Raw genomic sequence first — 21,716 nt, 5'->3', positions numbered from 1 at the left:
AAATTCCCCCTACCTACTTGGCTTTACTCCCTTTGAAATAATGTACCATTATCCCTAGTCTGCAGACGGAATTGCTTGCTGAGCTGGATGATACTGAGTTCTTGTGTAAACTGGATTATTTGCAGCTCATGCATAAAGATGTGTGGCCTCAACTAAAAGCATTATATGATTCCGCTTCTGTCCCTGCCCCCCATTTGTTCAGACCAGGGGACTGGGTGTTCGTCTGGAGGCATAACCCAAAATCTTTGGAGCTGCGATGGAAGGGACCCTACGTGGTGATACTCACAACACCCACTGCCTTCAAGGTAGATGGCATCACCACCTGGGTCCATTACTCCCACACCAGACCGGCTGACCCCTTTTCCCTGGACGAAGACCACCAAGGTGAAGCATGGGAAGTCTCCAAGCATCAAGCCCAGCCGTTTCGTGTTTGCCTCGTAAAAACAAAGTTAGACTGAATGTTATTATAGCTATGATAATGTTTTTATCACCTCTCTCTTTTGCTACTCTGACTAATGTGGGGACCAATCTGCATCAACCCCAATGAGTGACATGGGCAATAATTAACCCTGCTACTGGGGCTGTCATTAACAGCACCACTAGGGATAATGCCGTACCTCTAACCTGGTGGCCTGAGCTGGTCTTCGACCTGTGTGACCTGGCCAGAGGGTCCTGGGATATAGGGGACTGGACCCCTGAACACCAAGGGAGACCTGAATGCAAAGGTTGACGAGGATGCTCCCTCCCCCTGGTTGCAGACCCCCGGATCCCTGAGTGTTCCCACATCCTGAAAAGGGCAGCCCTCAGGGGAACTTCTTTTTATGTCTGCCCAGGAAGTAATCAAGCAGTGCAGGACATCAAAAATTGTGGAGGGGCAGAATATTATTATTGTGCTAATTGGGGATGCGAAAGCACAGGGACTGGATACTGGATCATCCAGAAGGGAATGATAACTGTCCAGCGAATCCCATCAGGAAGAGGGGCCATTAACCGTTTGTATGGTCCCTGTAGTAGTTTTAGATGCAACCCTTTAAAAATTATCTTTACAGAAGAGGGACAAAGAGAGAAGGATTGGGAAATAGGGAAAATGTGGGGACTTAGGTTGTATCAGAGTGGGTACAATACAGGCCTTTTGTTCCATATCCGGAGAACAATCCGACCTGCAGAACAACCACAGATGGTGGGACCCCTGCCACCTCCCCCACCTCCTGACGAGGTAAGAGTCATTCTCACCTCTCACCTCCCCCCTGTCACACATTCTCCTCCTAAGGTAGAAAAAGAGAGCTTTCTCCCTATACAAGAATTATCAGAAGGCGAGGAGATCATTATGTCAACTGTACATTTAGCTTTTCAGGCATTAAATCAAACTCGCCCGGATCTTACTGCCTCATGCTGGCTGTGTCTTTCCCATATGCCCCCTTTTTATGAGGCATTAGGATGGAAGGGGGATTACTCCATTGAGGCATCCCCAAACAAATGTAGAGACGGGGGGACAAACTTACCCCTTACAGATGACCAATATAACATGCATCAAATCCCGATATGCTCCTGAGAGTTGGAAGGACTGCTCAATAATTAGCGAAACCAAGGGAAAATGGCTAGTGCCCTTAGAAAAAGGGGTATTCTGGCTCTGCCAATCCACAGGTTTGACCCAATGTGTCTCAACTGAAATCTTGCATTTGTTTATTGAATCTTGTGCTATGGTAACCTTACTTCCCCATGTCCTTTACCATTCTGAAGAAGAAATAACAGTGCGCAACCATCAGAGAACAAAGAGGGAACCGCTCACCACGCTGGCCATCACAACCCTTGCAGGGTTGGGCGCTGCAGGAACGGGATTAGGTGCAGCTCCCTTAGTACTACAGCAACAGGGATTTTAGGAAGTAAGGATGCAAATAGATGCTAATTTAGATAAAGTAGAAGCCTCAATCAGGTATTTACAAAAGTCTATGGAATCCTTGGTCCAGGTAACTCTGCAAAACAGGCGAGGCCTGGACCTTCTGTTTCTACAAGAAGGAGGATTATGCAAAGCTTTGGGGGAGGAATGTTGGGTTTTTTCCATATATTTTTATTGTAATTAATAGAAGGATTACATGATATTTACCAGATAGAAGGTGCATTAATTCACATAGGAATGTTGTTTTTATGCTGATTATTCTGGGATTGTTACTAAAAATCTAGATGAAATACAGAAGGAATAGAGGAGAGAACAAAAGAACTAAATAGTAATAGGTATCAAAAATGGTTCAATTATTCTCCTTGGCTCACTACCCTAATATCTACTCTACTGGGACCCTTGGTGATTATCATTCTATTACTAACACTTGGGCCTTGCATTCTAAATAGATGGGTACAATTTATAAAGAGAAGATTGAATACTATACACCTCATGGTACAATGAAGCAGGTATACACCTCTTCCAGACAAAGAGTTACTGGAGTTTAGCTTTGGACCTGAGTCACAGGAGTGTGCTCCAAGTCCCATAAACCAAAAAGGGAATAAAAAATTGAAAAAAAGGAAAGGAAAATTAGGACTACCAAAATGATTGCTTAATTGCTATTTCAGCTTGCTCTTGTAAGTTACTTTATAGCAATTTCTCACAGGCCCATGGAGAAGGATAGCAATCCTTATCCAGATGTAACTTTGGCCCTTACCAAGTTCCAGGTAAGATCATGCTTAGAGACTATTTCTGTGTTGACCACTTGTTACTTTAATTGGAGTATCGTGGCCTTTTGTAGGACTCATTGATCTGAAAGCTGCAGTTTTGAGCCAGCTCGGGCAAAGCAAAGTCCCTGTGAGACTGTGGTGTCTAATCTGCCAGCAGGATGCCGGGGCAGAGTTGTTTTGGAGCTCAAAGTAGCAGAGTGCTAGCCTTGAGCTGGAGAGCTGAGGGACAGTGCCCAGGCCCTGAGTTCAAGTCCGGCAACCAACCAAGTGAAATGCCAATGGGACATTTATCCATGTGTGGAGAGATACTATTGGGACAAAAGCAATGAAGCATCCAGGTGCAGTAAGCCACTGCTTGGATGGCAGAGATAGTGTCAGATCCTGGAGTCACTTGTGCTTGGCCACTCAAAATTAATCAGAGCCGGGATGTCACAGAATAGTTTGTAAGCATGCCTTACTAATGCCCGTGCCTTTCATAACTGGGCAGGAACTTGTCAATCATCTGTGATAGTGGGTAGTTTAAAGTCCTAACTGAGTGAAGTTTGATTTGACACCAGCCACAAATTGAGGAAAGTTTGTGGATCTGAGGCTTGTGTCCCTGTTGATCTGTTTAGATCTGGCAACTGAAGCATAGTTAGAGTCACAGGGATTAAGTTTCCCAGACAATCAGGAAAATGCCTTTGCAAATGGGTGCTAAGTAAGCTACACTGTTGTAACCAAAGAAAAAGTTTGTACAGTTGTTAAATGTCTTATATGATCTCCAATTTGGAGTAAAATATCACTCCTGATATGTAACCTTGGCAACTTCTTGGTAAAATAGGCTAAGTTTTTAGGGTCCCTAACTAAGGATAGAGACAATGCCCCTGAGTCAGCTTAAAGAAGTTACAGAAGCTGAATCTCCGCCCATCAATCCCCTTTAGATGAAAGGACCAAAATGTTGTTTTAAAAAAAACAAAAGCATAGTAACAGATGTGCAATAGTGGAGACTGCACTTGTGGGGAATGGCTTCAAGTGTTCTGTGCCTGTCTAAAGAATCCTAGCCTTGTTTAATCTGGTTACTAAAAGTTGTCACCCTGGTATTACTTTGGATTCTCAACCCTATACTGCCTTAAAAACTAATGGGGTGTCAGTCCCTAGGTTTTTGCAGCCATTATGGTGACTCTGGATGGGTGGAGGGAATTTTCCATCCAGTGCTGAACAGCCCAGACGTGAGAGGTGCAAACGTAAATGAGGGCTATAGTCAAGTAAAGACAAACAGGGTCGAGATTGGTATACTGATGTGAAACTAACATTTGTGCCCACCTGAGGAGTTGCTATGCTTGGATGTACATCTCCTAGTTGTGAGGGCTTTCTTGGCTGCAGAACTGGGAGGGCACGCTCTATGCCCCTCCAAACCAGAGAATGCTGTCTGCCCGAGTATAACAATTGTTACCCCCCCCCCGGCCATGCATTATCTCAGCTGGCACTGTTACCATGATTCAATCCAGCCATTACAGGCCTTACAAGTTGATCTGGGGACATGTCCATCACCTGGTTTCCAGTACCCTGGCACTCAAGTGAACCTGCGCTGTGATTCCCAACACTCCAACCACTGCGAAGGTAGCAGGAAAGAGCTACTGGGTTCATCACTCCTAGGTGAAGATGGCTTGTGAGAATCCTGGACTTTCGGACTCCCAGAGGAATGGACTTTGACATTCTTGGGTCCCAAACAGATGCTGACCTGAGACGTATACATAAGTCAGTCGACAAGCTCACTGACTCACTGAGGTCCCCAGCTAAAGTTGTCCTCCAGAACACAAGAGGCCTAGATGTGTTGTTCCTAGAGGCTTGAGGGTTGCCCTGGGGGAAGAATGTTGCTTTTGAGCAAACCACACTGGGGTAATAAAAGATAGCTTGGCACCTGTAAAGAGGAGATTAGATGAGTGAGAAAGGGAGAGACAGGGGTCCCGAGGAAGATATGAGAGGCTGTACAACTGGTCCCCCTGGACAACTTCCCTAATCCTCAGCCATTATTGGACCTCTGGTAATTATTGTAATGTTACTGTTACTGTTGATTGGCCCATGTGTAATTAATGCAATGATGTCCTCAGTAAAACAAAGAGGATCAGAGTTATAAAACTGAGGATCCTACACACCTGGTATAACCCCGTTTGTACTGAGGTAGACAGTCAAAGATTTGACTAGGCTAAAAGAAAAGGGGAGAATGAAGAGCTAAAAAAGTGCCCCCACTCTGAAGCAGCAACTGTCTCGTTAGTTATGTAAACTGTGAGTGACCCAAAAGTGCACATAAATTAAAGAAACAGAGTTGTGGTGCCATTAAGTCCCAGGAACTGACCAGAATTCGTGTAAATTTAGGGGATGACGTTTGTTTCCTAGAACCATACCATAAATCTACCCTTAGACTGCTAATTAGGACTCTACTGGGGTGGGAATCTTCCTCAGCATCCACTGCCTTGAACTGTCCCTAATCTATAGTCTTTGAAAACAGCTGTTCGTTAGCACCCACTGCCTTGAACCATCCCTAACCCCTACCTTATCTCACTCCAATTAATTGCTGAATTGCAGAATTGCTGAATTGCTGTGTTAATGTAAATCTATAGCCTTTGTCTTTAAAAGCCTGGTAGAAAAACTGTTCTGGGCTTCCTCCTAAGCTGGGGAAGCCGAGCTGCAGCCCGTTTGAATAAAGCCTTGCTTTTGCATTTCGGAACTTCTGACTCTCAGTGGTCTCTTGGTGGTCGTCTTGAGACTTGGGCATAACATAGATAAGGCCTAGGAACTCCAGCAGAGACATAAGGACACAGCCACCCATGGAAGCAGGTGACCCAGCACCAAGGAAGCTGTCCACCTGCTCTGGTGGACACTGAACAGGAAGGTGCTGGATCGCCCAGGGCACCCTGCAGGACCTCACCTCCAGTGCCTGTGAGAGACCCTGCCCCACCTCCAGGGCACCCTGCAGGACCCCACCTCCAGTGCCTGTGAGAGACCCTGCCCCACCTCCAGGGCACCCTGCAAGACACCCACCTCCGGGTGTCTTCGAGAGACCCTGCCCCACCATCAGGGCAGGCACTTCTCTCCAGCTGACATTCCAGGAGAGTAAAAGACTGCAGGTGGAATCTGCCTCACACCCGCTGTATCCCTAAAGTCAAGAGGCTCAGGGCAACTCCCTGCATGAGTGATCATCACCAGGGCTGTGGTTTGCTCCTGGCGGGGTGACTACTGAGACCGGAGGAGCCGTGAGCCCTGTGGCTGACGTTTTGGCTGAGCAAGGAACCACAGTGCTAACTGGAACCACAGTGATTGATGAGTCTACAAAAACCCCAGCTCCAAAGCTTTCTCAGGGCAGCCTGCAGAGCTCCACAGCAGTAGCACCCTGAAGAGAGTTTGGCCATCCCCAGGGGTGAGATGAGCTTTCCTAGGGCCCAGGAGGCAGGCTGGACACCAATGCCAGAATCCCACAGCAGGTGTGGAGACCTGGGGAGTCTGACAGGGCTGTGGGTGGGCGTGGCCACGTCTCCAAGCAGAGAAAGGACTCTCTGGGGTCTTGGAGGCCATGCCTCAATACAGGGCTAGCTCACTGTGTCAATGCTTACTTTGATGTCTGGGGCCAGGGCGTCCAGCTCACCGTCTCCTCAGGTAAGCTCATTTCCTTTCTGCCTCCTGGTTGGGCCAGTGTCCTCTGTCTGGCACTGGAAGGAGATTCCCACAGGTCTGATGTTTTGTGGAGAGCTGTCTCGGGCTCACAGGGGTCTCTTGGGCTGTGGGCTCTGCATCTGCAGATGGCTTTTCTGAGGAGATAGGGACCCTTGGCTTAGGGTGAGGGATGGGAAGGGCTGTGGACCACACTGGACGGCAGTGACCTTGACGCTGTAGGCTGGCCAGGCTCTTGTGGGGAATCGGGTTTCTGTAGAAGCCCTCAGGGCCTCTGAGACAGTGTGACTACTTTACTTACTGGGGCTCCGGAACCCAGGTCACCGTCTCCTCAGGTGAGTCCCCTCTACTATCACCTTGACTTCTCTGAGAACTACTCCAGGCCCCTGGGGTCTGTGGCCGGCTGGGTCTGGCTCTGGTGCAGGGGTCACTGTCAGTAGGTTCTCCACTGGGCTCTGAGGCAGGGCATGGCAGTCTCAGCCCCAGATCAGACTGTGGCCCCTGGAATGAGCAGGGGCACCGCTGGGCGGAGAGCAGCCCAGGACGAGGACTGGGAGGAAGGAGTTGCAGGCAGAGGTGGGCAGGTCGGCTCCGGTGTGAGCGCGAGTGTGGCTGTGGACTTGGGCCCCTGGGTGAGAGCGCCTGGGTCACTGTCTGTCCGAGTTCCTGGTCTCTGTCAGCCCTGGGCTCAGGATAGGAATGGTGTGGCGGGGATGGGGACAGCAACTCTTCCTGATTTGTCCTCTGGCAGCGTGGGGTTCAGGTTTATGTGTGAGTGACAGCAGAGACTTGGTTTCTGTGTAATGTTTTTGATGTCTGGGGCCAGGGCGTCCAGGTCACCGTCTCCTCAGGTAAGCTCATTTCCTTTCTGCCTCCTGGCTGGGCCAGTGTCCTCTGTCTGGCACTGGGAGGAGATTCCCACAGGTCTGATGTTTTGTGGAGAGCTGTCTCGGGCTCACAGGGGTCTCTTGGGCTGTGGGCTCTGCATCTGCAGATGGCTTTTCTGAGGAGATAGGGACCCTTGGCTTAGGGTGAGGGATGAGAAGGGCTGTGGGCCACACTGGATGGCGATGACCGTGATGCTGCAGGCTGGCCAGGCTCTTGTGGGGAATCGGGTTTCTGTAGAAGCCCTCAGGGCGTCTGAGGCAGTGTGACTACTTTGAGCACTGGGGCTCCGGAACCCAGGTCACCGTCTCCTCAGGTGAGTCCTACATCTGAGAACAGTGTTGTGAAATGGGAGGGTGAGGAGTTTATGAACAGGGGCAGCAGGAAAGCAGATACTGTGTTACTGGTACTTTGATGTCTGGGGCCAGGGCACCCAGCTCACCGTCTCCTCAGGTAAGCTCATTTCCTTTCTGCCTCCTGGCTGGGCCAGTGTCCTCTGTCTGGCACTGGAAGGAGATTCCCACAGGTCTGATGTTTTGTGGAGAGCTGTCTCGGGCTCACAGGGGTCTCTTGGGCTGTGGGCTCTGCATCTGCAGATGGCTTTTCTGAGGAGATAGGGACCCTTGGCTTAGGGTGAGGGATGAGAAGGGCTGGATGGTGATGACCGTGATGCTGCAAGCTGGCCAGGCCTGCAGCAGTGCAGCCCATGTGGGAATCAGGTTTCTGTAGAAGCCCTCAGGGCGTCTGAGGCAGTGTGACTACTTTGACTACTGGGGCTCCGGAACCCAGGTCACCGTCTCCTCAGGTGAGTCCTTGCAGACTCTCTCCTTTATTTGCTTTAGAGAATTTTGCAAGATTTGGGGGGACCATGAGTGTGTCTGGACCTCAGGCCAAGAAGGACCAAGGCAGCCTGGGGAATGGAAAGGGGGTCTTTGAGGGCCTTGACTCTCACAGACAGGTACCTTCTTCTTGTGGGCTCTGCAGCCAGGGGACCATCAAGGTCTAGGCCGTCCTTGGCCCCCAGGGTCCCTTGGTCCCTGTTGTCCCCAGTTGTCCCTGGGGTCTAGTCCAGAGGTCTCGTCCAGTGTCTTACCATGGTTGATTGCCTGAGGACAGAGGCTCTGGTGATTCTTTCCTCCAGTGAGCCCTGTCCTTTTCTTAGATTACCTGCACTTGAGATTCAGATAATTTGGGGGAGTCAGAAAGGGAGCTGCGGGTCCCCAAGTTGGGCCGTGGGACCCCAGGACAGCTTTCTTCACTGGCTGGTGTGGGTGGCTCCCTCCTCTGTACAGCAACACTGTGCAGAGACACTGGGGCTGCTGTGAGCGGCATGGTTAGACTCCTATGTGATCCGAGGACCTGCTCGTGTGAAATCACTCTTCAGGCCGGTGGCAGTTTGGCTTCTGAGATCTAGACTAGAATTTTTGGTGCCTTGGAGGGGGACCCACAGGGTGTCCAGCCGGGTCTGGCCCAGTGGGACTGGAGCAAGGGCAGCCCACGTTACTACGTGAATGGTCGGCTCTGAGGTGGTGTCTGGGACACCAGTGTGGAGCTGGGGCGGCAGGGCCACGGCAGCAGGACACTGAGGTTTAAGTGGGGTGCAGGACACTGAGGTTTGTGTGGGGTGCAGCTGAGGACTCCACCACCGTGACTACTACGGCTTTGACAGCTGGGGCCCGGGGACTCAAGTCACCGTCTCCTCAGGTAAGAACCGCCTCTCTGGGGCCTTCATTTTCTGCTCTTGCCTGTGGGGTCACTGAGCATCAGAGTGGTCCTCGGGGCATGTCCCTGAGGGGAGCCGGCAGGCTGGCCAGGGAAGCCAGGGACTGGTCTGGCTCTGGCTCTGAGAGCCTCCTTGGGTTTTCTGATGTTTCTGGAAAGCTGGATTAGGGTGTGCTGAGCCTCTGAAAGAGGGGCCTGGGACAGATGTGACGCTGAAACTACACTGGTGACTGGATGGTAATTGTGGCCAGGCTGGGGCGGCCCCGCTTGAGAGTCGCTGTGCGGTGACGGCCTCGGAGAGCAGCCGGACAGCCGGCAGAAAGCCCCGAGTGGAGTGTTTCCTTTGACATGGCAAGGGATGTTCTCAGCTGCTTTGCGTCTTACGTTCTATATTGGTTGGGAAGAGACTAGTCTGGCCATGTGGATCTGGTGATGGTCTTGTGATGGATGTGCCTTTGTCTTGCTTTCCAGCACCTTCGGGAGGCTGGGAGTGCATCTGGGGGGAAATGCTGACAAGAGTGCCTTTTGAGAGTTAGAAGATAAGTGGCTCTCACAAAGCAAGGTGTAACTTAGAGACCTGAGAGATTTGTTTCAACTATATTTAATTTATTTATTGTCTAAGCATTTAAAACTCTTAGCAATTGTGAGTCATTTTGGAATTGGTATTCTGAGAGTCCAGCCAAGGAGTCACCCTTGGTTCAGAACCGAGATTTGATCAAAATAAAATCAAGTGTATTTTTTAACTGATTGAGTGAAACCAGGAGGAGCTGCCGCGTTCCAGTCAAGATGGCCTCCTCGGGCAGGATGCCGGCTGCAGGTGGCAGGAAGCCAGTCATGGGGAGAATCTATTCTAGGAGCCAGAAAAGCACCACAGGCGAATTTATAGCTACGGTTGTGGTTTTGAAATGTTTTGCCCAGCACTACAGATCTGAAAGTTCCCACTGAGCAAAACAACACCTGGATAGTTTGCATTTCTAAATAAAGCGAGGGTAGCGACCGAAACTAGGGAGATCCTCTTTTAACTGTTCATCTAATTTTCCCATCTAAGCTTAGCAACTTCTAAAGCTTGCTGAAACTTAGCTTATCAACTTCTAAATTGTATTCATTCTCAAGTAAGATTCAACAGCAAGAGAAATTGAATTGCCTTGGGGCAGTTTACCTTTTATCTCTAATGTTTTTAGAAAAGTTTTTTTTAATTACTTTCTTGTTGCTCTCTGTGATCATTAATTTTAACATCTTCAGCCATGTTTTTCCATGAATATAATCTTGTCAATTTTCTCCTGGTGGTTAGGAAGAAATCCTTGGATATTCTGATAAAGATACTTTCCTAAGTATCTTCCAAGACCACTTTTTTAGATAAATTTTAGGTTTAATGGGTGGAATTTTCTTGGATTATTTCAGTGAATTATATTAGTTGGTGAATTAAGAAGAAACCCAGCCAGAGTGCAAAAGAAAGTAATTTGTGGAGAAACAAGTTCTGTTTTGAACGGCCACTGGCAAGGCCTCGCATTGAAGGGGTGCTGGTACAAGGGCGGAAAGTGGGTGACTGCCAGACCAGGCCCAGGCCAGCAGACATGCAGTGTAGCTGGCACCTGGCACCCACCCCACTGGCTGCTCGAGAACGGGCCATTTTTAGTGGTCCTGGAGGAACCATTCCCCGCGAAGACCCCCGGCCTGCCCGTGGCCAGGTGCCCTGCACGGTAAGCAGAGCGTCTCCTTCTGCCACGCTGCTCTACAGGTGTCTTTCTGATGGACAGGGAATCAGTCTACCCTCACTGTCTTGCAAGTGAAGACTGACCTGGGACTTCTTTGAGTGACTATTGCCTGGGTCATTTGCCTTCAGCTGTCCCTGAGGGACTTGTCTAGGAGAACTGGGATGCTCTGTTGCATGTCAAAGGTTGATTGCGCTGTTTATGCTGCTTTAAAATCCACAAAAGACCACTAACATGGTCTCCATTTAAGTTTTAGTTTGATGTCTTTCTTATGACTTCTAAAGAGCTTTTATGGCCAACGGAAGAACTGTTCTGTGGCAAATTTTGATAGAATAGATATCTTGGTTGCTGCTGGTGGTGGCTTTGAAATAGAGTGACGTGATGGTAGGAAGCCAGGCTTACCCTCAGGATGCCCAGTCTAGCTGAGGGTGCTCAGGGAGGCTTACCGTGAGAAGTGACTTTCCATTGGAAATGACCTCATATTATTAATCTAAATCCCAAGACACTCTAGTAAACTAGAGCTGCCAGGGAATGCCGCTCCCAGTTATGAACGGGTGAGCTGAATGAGGCGGCTTGGGAGGTAAAGGCAGGCGCAGTGGTGGGTGGGTGGCCATAGCACAGGAAGAAGATGTGAGGCTTTGGCTGAAAGGATGCGGGTTTCGGGCTGTTCTGGAGAGATTAGAGAAGAACCATACTGACCCAGCTCCTGAGCTAACCTGAGTGACCAGGCTGGCCTGAGCTGGGCTGAGCTGGGGTGAGATGAGCTGAGCTGAGCTGAGCTGGGCTGAGCTGAGCTGAGCTGAGCTGGGGTGAGCTGAGCTGGGGTGAGCTGGGCTGGGCTGAGCTGAGCTGAGGTGAGCTGGGGTGAGCTGAGCTGAGCTGGGGTGAGCTGAGCTGAGCTGGGGTGAGCTGAGCTGAGCTGAGCTGAGCTGGGCTGAGCTGAGCTGAGCTGGGCTGAGCTGAGCTGAGCTGAGCTGGGGTGAGCTGAGCTGGGGTGAGCTGGGCTGAGCTGGGGTGAGCTGGGCTGAGCTGGGGTGAGGTGAGCTGAGCTGAGCTGGGCTGAGCTGGGCTGAGCTGGGTGAGCTGGGGTGAGCTGAGCTGGGGTGAGCTGGGGTGAGCTGAGCTGAGCTGAGCTGGGCTGAGCTGGGGTGAGCTGAGCTGGGCTGAGCTGGGGTGAGGTGAGCTGAGCTGAGCTGGGCTGAGCTGGGCTGAGCTGGGCTGAGCTGGGGTGAGCTGAGCTGAGCTGGGCTGAGCTGGGCTAGGCTGAGCTGAGCTGGGCTGAGCTGGGCTAGGCTGAGCTGAGCTGGGCTGAGCTGGGCTGAGCTGAGCTGAGCTGAGCTGGGGTGAGCTGAGCTGGGCTGGGGTGAGCTGGGGTGAGCTGAGCTGGGATGAACTGGACTGAGCTGGGCTGAGCTGGGGTGAGCTGGGCTGAGCTGGGCTGAGCTGGGGTGAGCTGGGCTGAGCTGGGGTGAGCTGGGCTGAGCTGGGGTGAGCTGAGCTGAGCTGGAGTGAGCTGAGCTGGGCTGGGGTGAGCTGGGCTGAGCTGGGCTGAGCTGGGGTGAGCTGAGCTGAGCTGAGCTGGGCTGAGCTGGGGTGAGCTGGGCTGAGCTGGGCTGAGCTGGGCTGAGCTGGGGTGAGCTGAGCTGAGCTGAGCTGGGCTGAGCTGGGCTGAGGTGGGGTGAGCTGGGCTGGGCTGAGCTGGACTGAGCTGGGCTGAGGTGGGGTGAGCTGGGGTGAGCTGAGCTGGGCTGAGCTGAGCTGGACTGAGCTGGGCTGAGGTGGGGTGAGCTGAGCTGGGCTGGGGTGAGCTGGGGTGAGCTGAGCTGGGCTGAGCTGGGCTGATTTGGGGTGAGCTGGGCTGAGCTGGGCTGAGCTGGGATGAGCTGAGCTGAGCTGGGGTGAGCTGAGCTGGGCTGAGCTGGACTGAGCTGGGCTGAGGTGAGCTGGGCTGAGCTGGGCTGAGCTGGGCTGAGCTGGGGTGAGCTGGGGTGAGCTGAGCTGGGCTGAGCTGGGGTGAGCTGGGCTGAGCTGGGGTGAGCTGAGCTGGGCTGAGCTGGGGTGAGCTGGGGTGAGCTGGGCTGAGCTGGGGTGAGCTGAGCTGGGCTGAGCTGGGCTGAGCTGGGCTGAGCTGAGCTGGACTGAGCTGGGCTGAGGTGGGGTGAGCTGGGCTGAGCTGGGGTGAGCTGAGCTGGGCTGAGCTGGGGTGAGCTGGGCTGAGCTGGGGTAAGCTGGGGTGAGCTGGGGTGAGCTGAGCTGGGCTGAGCTGGGCTGAGCTGGGCTGAGCTGGGCTGAGCTGAGCTGGACTGAGCTGGGCTGAGGTGGGGTGAGCTGGGGTGAGCTGAGCTGGGCTGAGCTGGGGTGAGCTGGGCTGAGCTGGGGTAAGCTGGGGTGAGCTGGGGTGAGCTGAGCTGGGCTGAGCTGGGCTGAGCTGGGCTGAGCTGGGCTGAGCTGAGCTGGACTGAGCTGGGTTGAGGTGGGGTGAGCTGGGGTGAGCTGGGGTGAGCTGAGCTGAGTTGAGCTGGGCTGAGCTGGGGTGAGCTGAGCTGAGCTGGGGTGAGCTGAGCTGGGCTGGGCTGAGCTGAGCTGGGCTGAGCTGGGCTGAGCTGAGTTGGGCTGGGGTGAGCTGGGCTGAGCTGGGGTGAGCTGAGCTGGGCTGAGCTGGGGTGAGCTGGGCTGAGCTGGGGTAAGCTGGGGTGAGCTGGGGTGAGCTGAGCTGGGCTGAGCTGGGATGAGCTGGGCTGAGCTGGGGTAAGCTGGGGTGAGCTGGGGTGAGCTGAGCTGGGCTGAGCTGGGCTGAGTTGGGCTGAGCTGGACTGAGCTGGGCTGAGCTGGGCTGAGCTGAGCTGGACTGAGCTGGGCTGAGGTGGGGTGAGCTGGGGTGAGCTGAGCTGGGCTGAGCTGGGGTGAGCTGAGCTGAGCTGGGGTGAGCTGAGCTGGGCTGGGCTGAGCTGAGCTGGGCTGAGCTGAGCTGAGCTGAGGTGAGCTGAGGTGAGCTGAGCTGGGCTGGGGTGAGCTGGGCTGAGCTGGGCTAGGCTGAGCTGAGCTGGGCTGAGCTGGGCTGAGCTGAGCTGAGCTGAGCTGGGGTGAGCTGAGCTGGGCTGGGCTGAGCTGGGGTGAGCTGAGCTGAGCTGAGCTGGGCTGAGCTGGGGTGAGCTGGAGTAAGCTGAGCTGGGCTGAGCTGGGCTGAGCTGAGCTGGGCTAGGCTGAGCTGAGCTGGGCTGAGCTGGGCTAGGCTGAGCTGAGCTGGGCTGAGCTGGGCTGAGCTGAGCTGAGCTGAGCTGGGGTGAGCTGAGCTGGGCTGGGGTGAGCTGGGGTGAGCTGAGCTGGGCTGAACTGGGCTGAGCTGGGCTGAGCTGGGGTGGGCTGAGCTGAGCTGGGGTGAGCTGGGCTGAGCTGGGGTGGGCTGAGCTGGGCTGGGGTGAGCTGGGCTGAGCTGAGCTGGGCTGAGCTGGGCTGAGCTGGGGTGGGCTGAGCTGGGCTGAGCTGGGCTGAGCTGAGCTGAGCTGGGCTGAGCTGGGCTGAGCTGAGCTGAGCTGGGATGAGCTGGGGTGAGCTGGGCTGAGCTGGGCTGAGCTGGGCTGAGCTGGGGTGAACTGAGCTGGGCTGAGCTGGGGTGAGCTGAGCTGGGCTGAGCTGAGCTGGACTGAGCTGGGCTGAGGTGGGGTGAGCTGGGGTGAGCTGAGCTGGGCTGGGCTGAGCTGGGGTGAGCTGAGCTGAGCTGGGGTGAGCTGAGCTGGGCTGGGCTGAGCTGAGCTGGGCTGAGCTGAGCTGAGCTGAGGTGAGCTGAGGTGAGCTGAGCTGGGCTGGGGTGAGCTGGGCTGAGCTGGGCTAGGCTGAGCTGAGCTGGGCTGAGCTGGGCTGAGCTGAGCTGAGCTGAGCTGGGGTGAGCTGAGCTGGGCTGGGCTGAGCTGGGGTGAGCTGAGCTGAGCTGAGCTGGGGTGAGCTGGGCTGAGCTGGGCTAGGCTGAGCTGAGCTGGGCTGAGCTGGGCTGAGCTGAGCTGAGCTGAGCTGGGGTGAGCTGAGCTGGGCTGGGCTGAGCTGGGGTGAGCTGAGGTGAGCTGAGCTGGGCTGGGGTGAGCTGGGCTGAGCTGGGCTAGGCTGAGCTGAGCTGGGCTGAGCTGGGCTGAGCTGAGCTGAGCTGAGCTGGGGTGAGCTGAGCTGGGCTGGGCTGAGCTGGGCTGAGCTGAGCTGAGCTGAGCTGGGGTGAGCTGAGCTGGGCTGGGCTGAGCTGGGGTGAGCTGGAGTAAGCTGAGCTGGGCTGAGCTGGGCTGAGCTGAGCTGGGCTAGGCTGAGCTGAGCTGGGCTGAGCTGGGCTAGGCTGAGCTGAGCTGGGCTGAGCTGGGCTGAGCTGAGCTGAGCTGAGCTGGGGTGAGCTGAGCTGGGCTGGGGTGAGCTGGGGTGAGCTGAGCTGGGCTGAACTGGGCTGAGCTGGGCTGAGCTGGGGTGGGCTGAGCTGAGCTGGGGTGAGCTGGGCTGAGCTGGGGTGGGCTGAGCTGGGCTGGGGTGAGCTGGGCTGAGCTGAGCTGGGCTGAGCTGGGCTGAGTTGGGGTGGGCTGAGCTGGGCTGAGCTGGGCTGAGCTGAGCTGAGCTGGGCTGAGCTGGGCTGAGCTGAGCTGAGCTGGGGTGAGCTGGGGTGAGCTGGGCTGAGCTGGGCTGAGCTGGGCTGAGCTGGGGTGAACTGAGCTGGGCTGAGCTGGGGTGAGCTGAGCTGGGCTGAGCTGGGGTGAGCTGAGCTGGGCTGAGCTGGGTTGAGCTAAGCTGAGCTGAGCTGGGGTGAGCTGGGCTGAGCTGGGGTGAGCTGGGGTGAGCTGAGCTGAACTGGGGTGAGCTGGAGTGAGCTGAGCTGAGCTGGGGTGAGCTGGGGTGAGCTGAGCTGAGCTGGGCTGAGCTGGGCTGAGCTGGGCTGAGCTGAGCTGAGCTGGGCTGAGCTGAGCTGAGCTGAGCTGGGCTGAGCTGGGCTGAGCTGGGGTGAGCTGAGCTGGGCTGGGGTAAGCTGGGCTGAGCTGGGCTGAGCTGAGCTGAGCTGGGCTGAGCTGGGCTGAGCTGGGGTGAGCTGGGCTGAGCTGAACTGGGCTGAGCTGAGCTGAGCTGAGCTGGGGTGAGCTGGGGTGAGCTGAGCTGGGCTGAGCTGGGCTGAGCTGAGCTGGGCTGGGCTGAGCTGAGCTGGGGTGAGCTGGGCTGAGCTGAGCAGGGCTGAGCTGGGGTGAGCTGGGGTGGGCTCTGCTGGGCTGAGCCTGCTCTGTTCAGAGCCACATGCTGACCTTGGCAGGCCCAGGATGGTCCAGTCTTGTGGTCCCCACCGCTTGGTCCTCGCATCTGGGCAGGGGTTTGCAGTCCTGCTGCTAGGTGACATGTGACTGCCCTGACTGGGCATGGACTAGCAGGACTGGCCTGGCAGCAGCGTCTCCTCGGTGGGACTCGAGCCTGAGACACCCTGAGCTCCTCAAGCTCTGGGGTCCATAAGCTGGCACCTCAGACTGGTGTTCAAGAGGAAATAGAGTTAGCAAGACACAAGCCTGAGCCTGAGCCATTCTGCACAAGCTGGGTCACAGCCTGGCCTGCCACGCAGGTGCCGGCCCATAACAGCCACGCCCTGACCCCGGCTCTAACACACACCCCTCTCCGTCATGCCAGGCTCCCGAGTGGTCTAGGTGTCGGCCCTGGGTTACTCTCAGCTCTGCCAGCCTGGTACAAGGGCACCACAAGCACATTCCTCCTGCCGCTGTGCCCACAGCCTGCTCTCCCAGGACAACAGGAGGAGCCGGTCGTGCGTGGGTGGCACGGAGGACTGGAGTGGAGACCGAGTCCCTGACCCACAGGCACGAGGGGGCACTTCTCACCCCTCCTTTCTTTTCTGTCCCCTTTGGGTCCCCAGCAAGGGAAACCTCCCCAAGTGTCTTCCCCCTCATCTCCTGCGAGAGCCCCCTGTCCGAGGAGAACCTGGTGGCCGTGGGCTGCCTGGCACGGGACTTCCTGCCCAGCTCCATCTCCTTCTCATGGAAGTACCAGAACGAAACCAAGGTCAGCCAGGGTATCACCACCTACCCAACACTGCAGACGGGGGGCAAGTACACAGCCACCTCGCAGGTGCTGCTGCACTCCAGGGACGTCCTGGAAGGCACGGATGACCACCTGCTGTGCAAAGTCCAGCACGGCAGAGACAACAAAGACGTGCGGGTGCCTTTTCCAGGTGAGCACCACGCCTCCCCGGGCAGTGGGGAGACGGGCGGGAAGCAGTGGAAGGAGCCTAGAACAGACCCCACTAATGCCTCCTCGCTCCCCGCAGAGGTGCGAGAGCAGCCCCCCAATGTGACCGTGTTCGTCCCACCTCGAGACGCCTTCTCTGGCCCTGACACTCGCAAGTCCAGTCTGATCTGCCAGGCCACAGGCTTCAGCCCCAAGCAGATCACAGTGTCCTGGCTACGAGACGGAAAGCCTGTGACCTCGGGCTTCACCACGGAAGAGGTGAGGGCAGAGGCCAAAGGGGCCAAGGGCCGCACCTTCAGCGTCACCAGCCAGCTGACCATCACCGAGCTCGAGTGGCTGCGGCAAAGCGTGTTCACCTGCCGAGTGGGACACAAAGGACTCACGTTTGAGAAGAACGTGTCGTCCACATGCACTGTCGGTGAGTGGGCAGCCAGAGCCCAGCGCCAAGGTCCCGGGCCAGGGAGCAAGCATGCACACGCACGTACACACCACACACACACACACACACACACACACACACACACCACATGTACATGCACACGCACACACACACCACACACACACACCACACACACATACACACACACCACACACACACCACACACACACACCACACATACACACGCACACACACATGCATGTGCACACACACACACCACACATACACACGCACACACACACCACACACACACCACACACACATACACACACACCACACATATACACACATGCACACACACGCACACACATGCACACACACAAAAACACGTGCACACGCGCACACACATGTACACACACGCACAAACACATACACACACACACACACACCCCACACACACATACACAAGGCAGGCGTGGCACCCTCCAGCATGTGTGTCCCTCTGCTCCCCGAGACTTGTCTGCCAGAGTGGCCAAGTGCAAGGGCAGGGTCAGAGGACTGCAGGGGTGGGGGGTCTGGTGACGGACACACGTGCCCCACCTCCAGGCCCCCCAACAGGACTGGGGAGACTCAGCACGTCAGCGGCCACTCTTGTGGACTTGGAGTCCGGCCGCTGACGGCCCTGCTCTCTGGACTGCAGGTCCGTCCACAGACATCCAGGTCTTCGCCACGCCCCCCCGCTTTGCCGATATCTTCCTCAACAAGTCAGCCACGCTGTCCTGCCTGGTCACTGACATGGCCACCTACGACAGCCTCCACATCCTTTGGACACGCCAGAGCGGGGAGGCCCTGAAAACCACCACCCACTTCAAGAGCCACCAGAATGGCACCTTCAGCGGCACAGGGGAGGCCAGCGTCTGTGTGGAGGACTGGGAGTCTGGGGAGAGGTTCACGTGCACGGTGACCCACGCAGACCTGCCCTCACCGGTGAAGCAGGCCATCTCCAAGCCCAGAGGTAGGCCAGGCTCCCCTCCCTGCCTCGCTCCTCCCTCCCCCTCCCTCCCTCCCCCGCCCCAGGCCCCTCCCAGGCCCACCCTGCGCTCACCACTGTCTCTGCTCACAGATGTGGCCAAGCACCCACCAGCTGTGTACCTGCTGCCCCCGGCCCGGGAGCAGCTGGTCCTGCGGGAGTCGGCCACAGTCACCTGCCTGGTGAAGGCCTTCTCTCCCCCGGACATCCTGGTGCAGTGGCAGCAGAGGGGCCGGCCCCTGTCCCCGGACAAGTATGTGACCAGCACCCCACTGCCTGAGCCCCAGGCCCCAGGCCTCTACTTCACTCACAGCCTCCTGACCGTGACTGAGGAGGACTGGAACTCCGGGGAGACCTTCACCTGCGTCGTGGTTCACCAGGCACTGCCACACATGGTGACGGAGAGGACCGTGGACAAGGCCACCGGTAAACCCACTCTGTACAACGTGTCCCTCATCATGTCCGACACAGCCAGCACCTGCTACTGACCATGTCCCCCCCCCCCCCCGGCAGGCTCTGGGGTCTATCGCTCTGCGTGTGTGTGCAGGTGCAGGCGTGTGTGTGTGTGTGCCCGTGCCCGCACACTCTAGCCCTGTCAGCCGGGGGGATGAAGCATTTTATACAAATAGAAATAAAAGAGCCTTTCAAACGATGCTAGTCTTGAGTGTGCAATGCTCTTTCCTGCTGGGACCATGCTGGCTGTGCCAGAGTGCCCCCCTCCTGGTCCATGCGCTGCCTCTGCACCGCCTGCCTCTGTGTGACCCCAGGAAGGGCCTGTGTGCCCCCCACACGCCACACGCAGAGCCCACGGGGACAGCTTGGCCACACGGGCACACGCGGCAACACACGCTCACACTCACACACACAAGAGCATACAAGGACAGCCCTGCCTTACCTGGAAACACAGACACCGCCATGCGTGTGCATGGAGTGTTCGTCCCTGGGCACACAGGCATTCCCAAGGGGACAGACGCAACCGTACAAAGACACACACACGGATGCACAGGGACTCACGTGGGAAACCCACGATGCCCACAGCAGGAAGAGGCACATAACCAGGCGTCAGCACCCTGACACACATGGAGGCACGCTCGCCTACACACAAACACAGAAGGGACAAAGCAAGCACGGACGTGCAAGCACACACACCGCGGGCCAAGATAGGGACCCAGTGCACCCCTGCTCACTCCCACACTCGGACACATGGGCACAGACCTGGTGCACAGATGCCAGCAGGGGCTAAGCTGCGCTGTGCTTCTCCAGGGCCTCTCGCCCACGGCTCTGCTCCTCTGTCTCTGCCTTGCACAGACACACTTGCCAAGCCCAGCCCAGCCAGGACTCTGACCGGGGCTGCCACCCCGGGGTCCAAGCTCGGGGCTCAAAGCACTAGGCTGAGCCACTGCCACTTCCCAAAAAGCCCCCTGTGTGCTCAAAGGCAGAGTGTGCCCGACAGTCCAGGGTCCGAGTGGACACAGCCGGTAGCTCCAGCCTTGGGTTTGGGGAGCATGATGACAGGCGAGTGGGGTCCAGGCCTGTCCTTGCCCGTGCCCCCTCAGTGGGAAGCCACAGCAGACATGTCTGAGCGAATCTGCCCTGCACATGCCCACCCTGCCTCCCTGGCCGGCCTGCAGAAGCCAGTGGGCCAGAGGAGACAGGGCGGGAGGATAGAACCCGAGGCCCGGGGACAGAGCCCCGGCGAGGACCGCATGCCCACCAGACACTGCCTCCCTGGGCTGGCCCCCCGACTCTGCCAGTGCTCTCTGCCCTTTGTGGCCAGAGCTGCAGTTGGTCCCAGGAGCTTGTGCTCCCAGGCAGGGGCCCTGCTGAGTGCTCCCCTCTCCCTGTCTCCCTCTGTGTCTGTTCCCTGGCCCAGGGGCCATCTCAGGGAGAAGGGGAGGGGAGGAGAGAGGAGGGGCCGCTCCCCAGGGGTACTCTACTCTGGGAGCTGAGCAGGCTTCAGAGACCTGGCCCCAAAGGAGGGACAGGGCAGCCTCAGACTCCATCTCACACTGCCCCATCCCAAAGCACAGGGACCGGAAGCCCCTCGTGAGCTTTTCAGAAGCCCAGGGGCCAAGTGGCCAGGCTCTGCCACCTGGGCAGAGAGAGTCCACCACACACCAGACACCACTCTGCCACAGCCCGCGTTTCCCTGCCCCGCGCCCACGTGCCTCATTTCTCTTGCTCTGTCTGCTGCCCGGGGCTCAAGGCAAGGCCCCGGGCACCGCCTGCTGCTGCCCGGCCAGGCTGCTCCTCTGCGCAGCTTGCACTGTCAGGGAACCCAAGGGCAGGTCACAGGCAGCTGTGCAGCCAGCAGCCGCCTTGACCGCCCTGCCGGCCCCCACCACGCTCTGACCCCTTCTCCTCCTGTGTTCCCCTCACAGAGGGGGAGGTGAACGCCGAGGAGGAGGGCTTCGAGAACCTCTGGACCACGGCCTCCACCTTCATCGTGCTCTTCCTCCTGAGCCTCTTCTACAGCACCACTGTCACCCTGTTCAAGGTAGACGGGCTGGGCTGAGCGGGAGCTGGGAGCTGACTCGGGGCAGGGAGCTGCCGGGCTGGACAGCAGGGCCGGGGTCGGCCCCGTTCTCACCATCCCACCTCTGTTCCTGTTGGGGGAGCTCGGCTCACACTCACTGCCTCTGTTGCCTGCAGGTGAAGTGACCTGCCCGGGAAGGACACTGGAGACCCAGGGGCTGAACCGCCAGGCACCACCTCTGGGCTTGGGAGGCTCCACCTGTGTGGCTGATAGACTTGTGCCTTGCTCTTCCTCTGCGTGTCACCCTTCAGCTTTGAGCTCTGCACCAGACTGGCCACCACGGCCAGTGGAGCCCGACCTGTGGGTCTGCCTGCTTCCTCCTGGGCTGTGTGCATATGTGGATCAGAATAAATGACGCTTTCTCCTGCGGGACCCCTGTCTCCTGAAGGCTTTTGTTTCTTTCACCAACGTCCTCTGAGGCATCCTGAGAGAGGAGCCTAAGTCCACAGGGAGCGGTGGGGAAGGGCAGGGAGCCGTCCAGTGTGCTCAGAACTGGAGACACTGAGGCTGTGTGGCTGGCCAGGCCTGGCTTGTTCAGCCCAGAGATTTCCAGGCCAGCAAACAGGGAAACCCAGCGCCGTCGCCGTCGCCACCACCGTCGCTCTTGTGTGGATTTCTAGCAAGCTGGGTCGCTGTGGGTCTTGTTCTAAACCTTCGTGGCCTGTGTGGCAGGTGTGGCCTGTGTGGCATGTGCCATCAGGTTGCAAGAGGAGCAGGGCACTCTCTCACTGGTGCTGTCCCCACCCAGCCAAGGATTGCTTTCCATGGCCGCCTGTCCTCACAGTAGTGGCCTGCACAGCAATGTGCAAGGGTTCAGGGCATTGGGCTGCCGCAACAAAACGGCCCCAAGGCAAGAGCCCACGTGGAGACATGTGTTTCTCGAGGTTCTTGAAGCTACGGTCGGACACAAGGCACCAGCAGATCCCTGTG

The 21,716-nt window shown here is 56.7% G+C and overlaps 3 gene segments (V, D, J or C); all 3 read left to right on the top strand.

Moving 5' to 3' along the window:
- The window catches only part of LOC150054988 (immunoglobulin heavy constant alpha 2-like), a 128,193-nt gene that overhangs the window by 2,987 nt on the left and 103,490 nt on the right, over positions 1–21,716 (top strand). The window contains 3 exon segments of the C gene segment in view: positions 203–384; positions 1,167–1,216; positions 6,575–6,650. Coding sequence covers positions 203–384; positions 1,167–1,216; positions 6,575–6,650 — 308 coding nt within the window.
- Positions 6,783–21,716, top strand: part of LOC150054990 (Ig gamma chain C region-like) — a 55,837-nt gene continuing 40,903 nt past the window's right edge. Inside the window, 2 exon segments of the C gene segment in view lie at positions 6,783–6,891; positions 7,098–7,166. Of these exon segments, the coding sequence occupies positions 6,783–6,891; positions 7,098–7,166 (178 nt within the window).
- Positions 7,386–21,164, top strand: LOC150054993 (Ig mu chain C region membrane-bound form-like). The segment is given in 8 exon segments: positions 7,386–7,418; positions 7,930–8,005; positions 16,510–16,824; positions 16,921–17,259; positions 17,921–18,235; positions 18,344–18,676; positions 20,632–20,747; positions 20,903–21,164. Coding segments are annotated over 8 exon segments (1,536 nt in total).

The sequence above is a fragment of the Megascapheus bottae genome, chromosome 14 (genome assembly GCF_031878675.1).
Source record: "Megascapheus bottae isolate mThoBot1 chromosome 14, mThoBot2.hap1, whole genome shotgun sequence".
NCBI lineage: Eukaryota > Metazoa > Chordata > Mammalia > Rodentia > Geomyidae > Megascapheus > Megascapheus bottae.
Note: the sequence above shows the minus strand (reverse complement) of the source record. Positions and strands in the feature narration are given on the sequence as shown.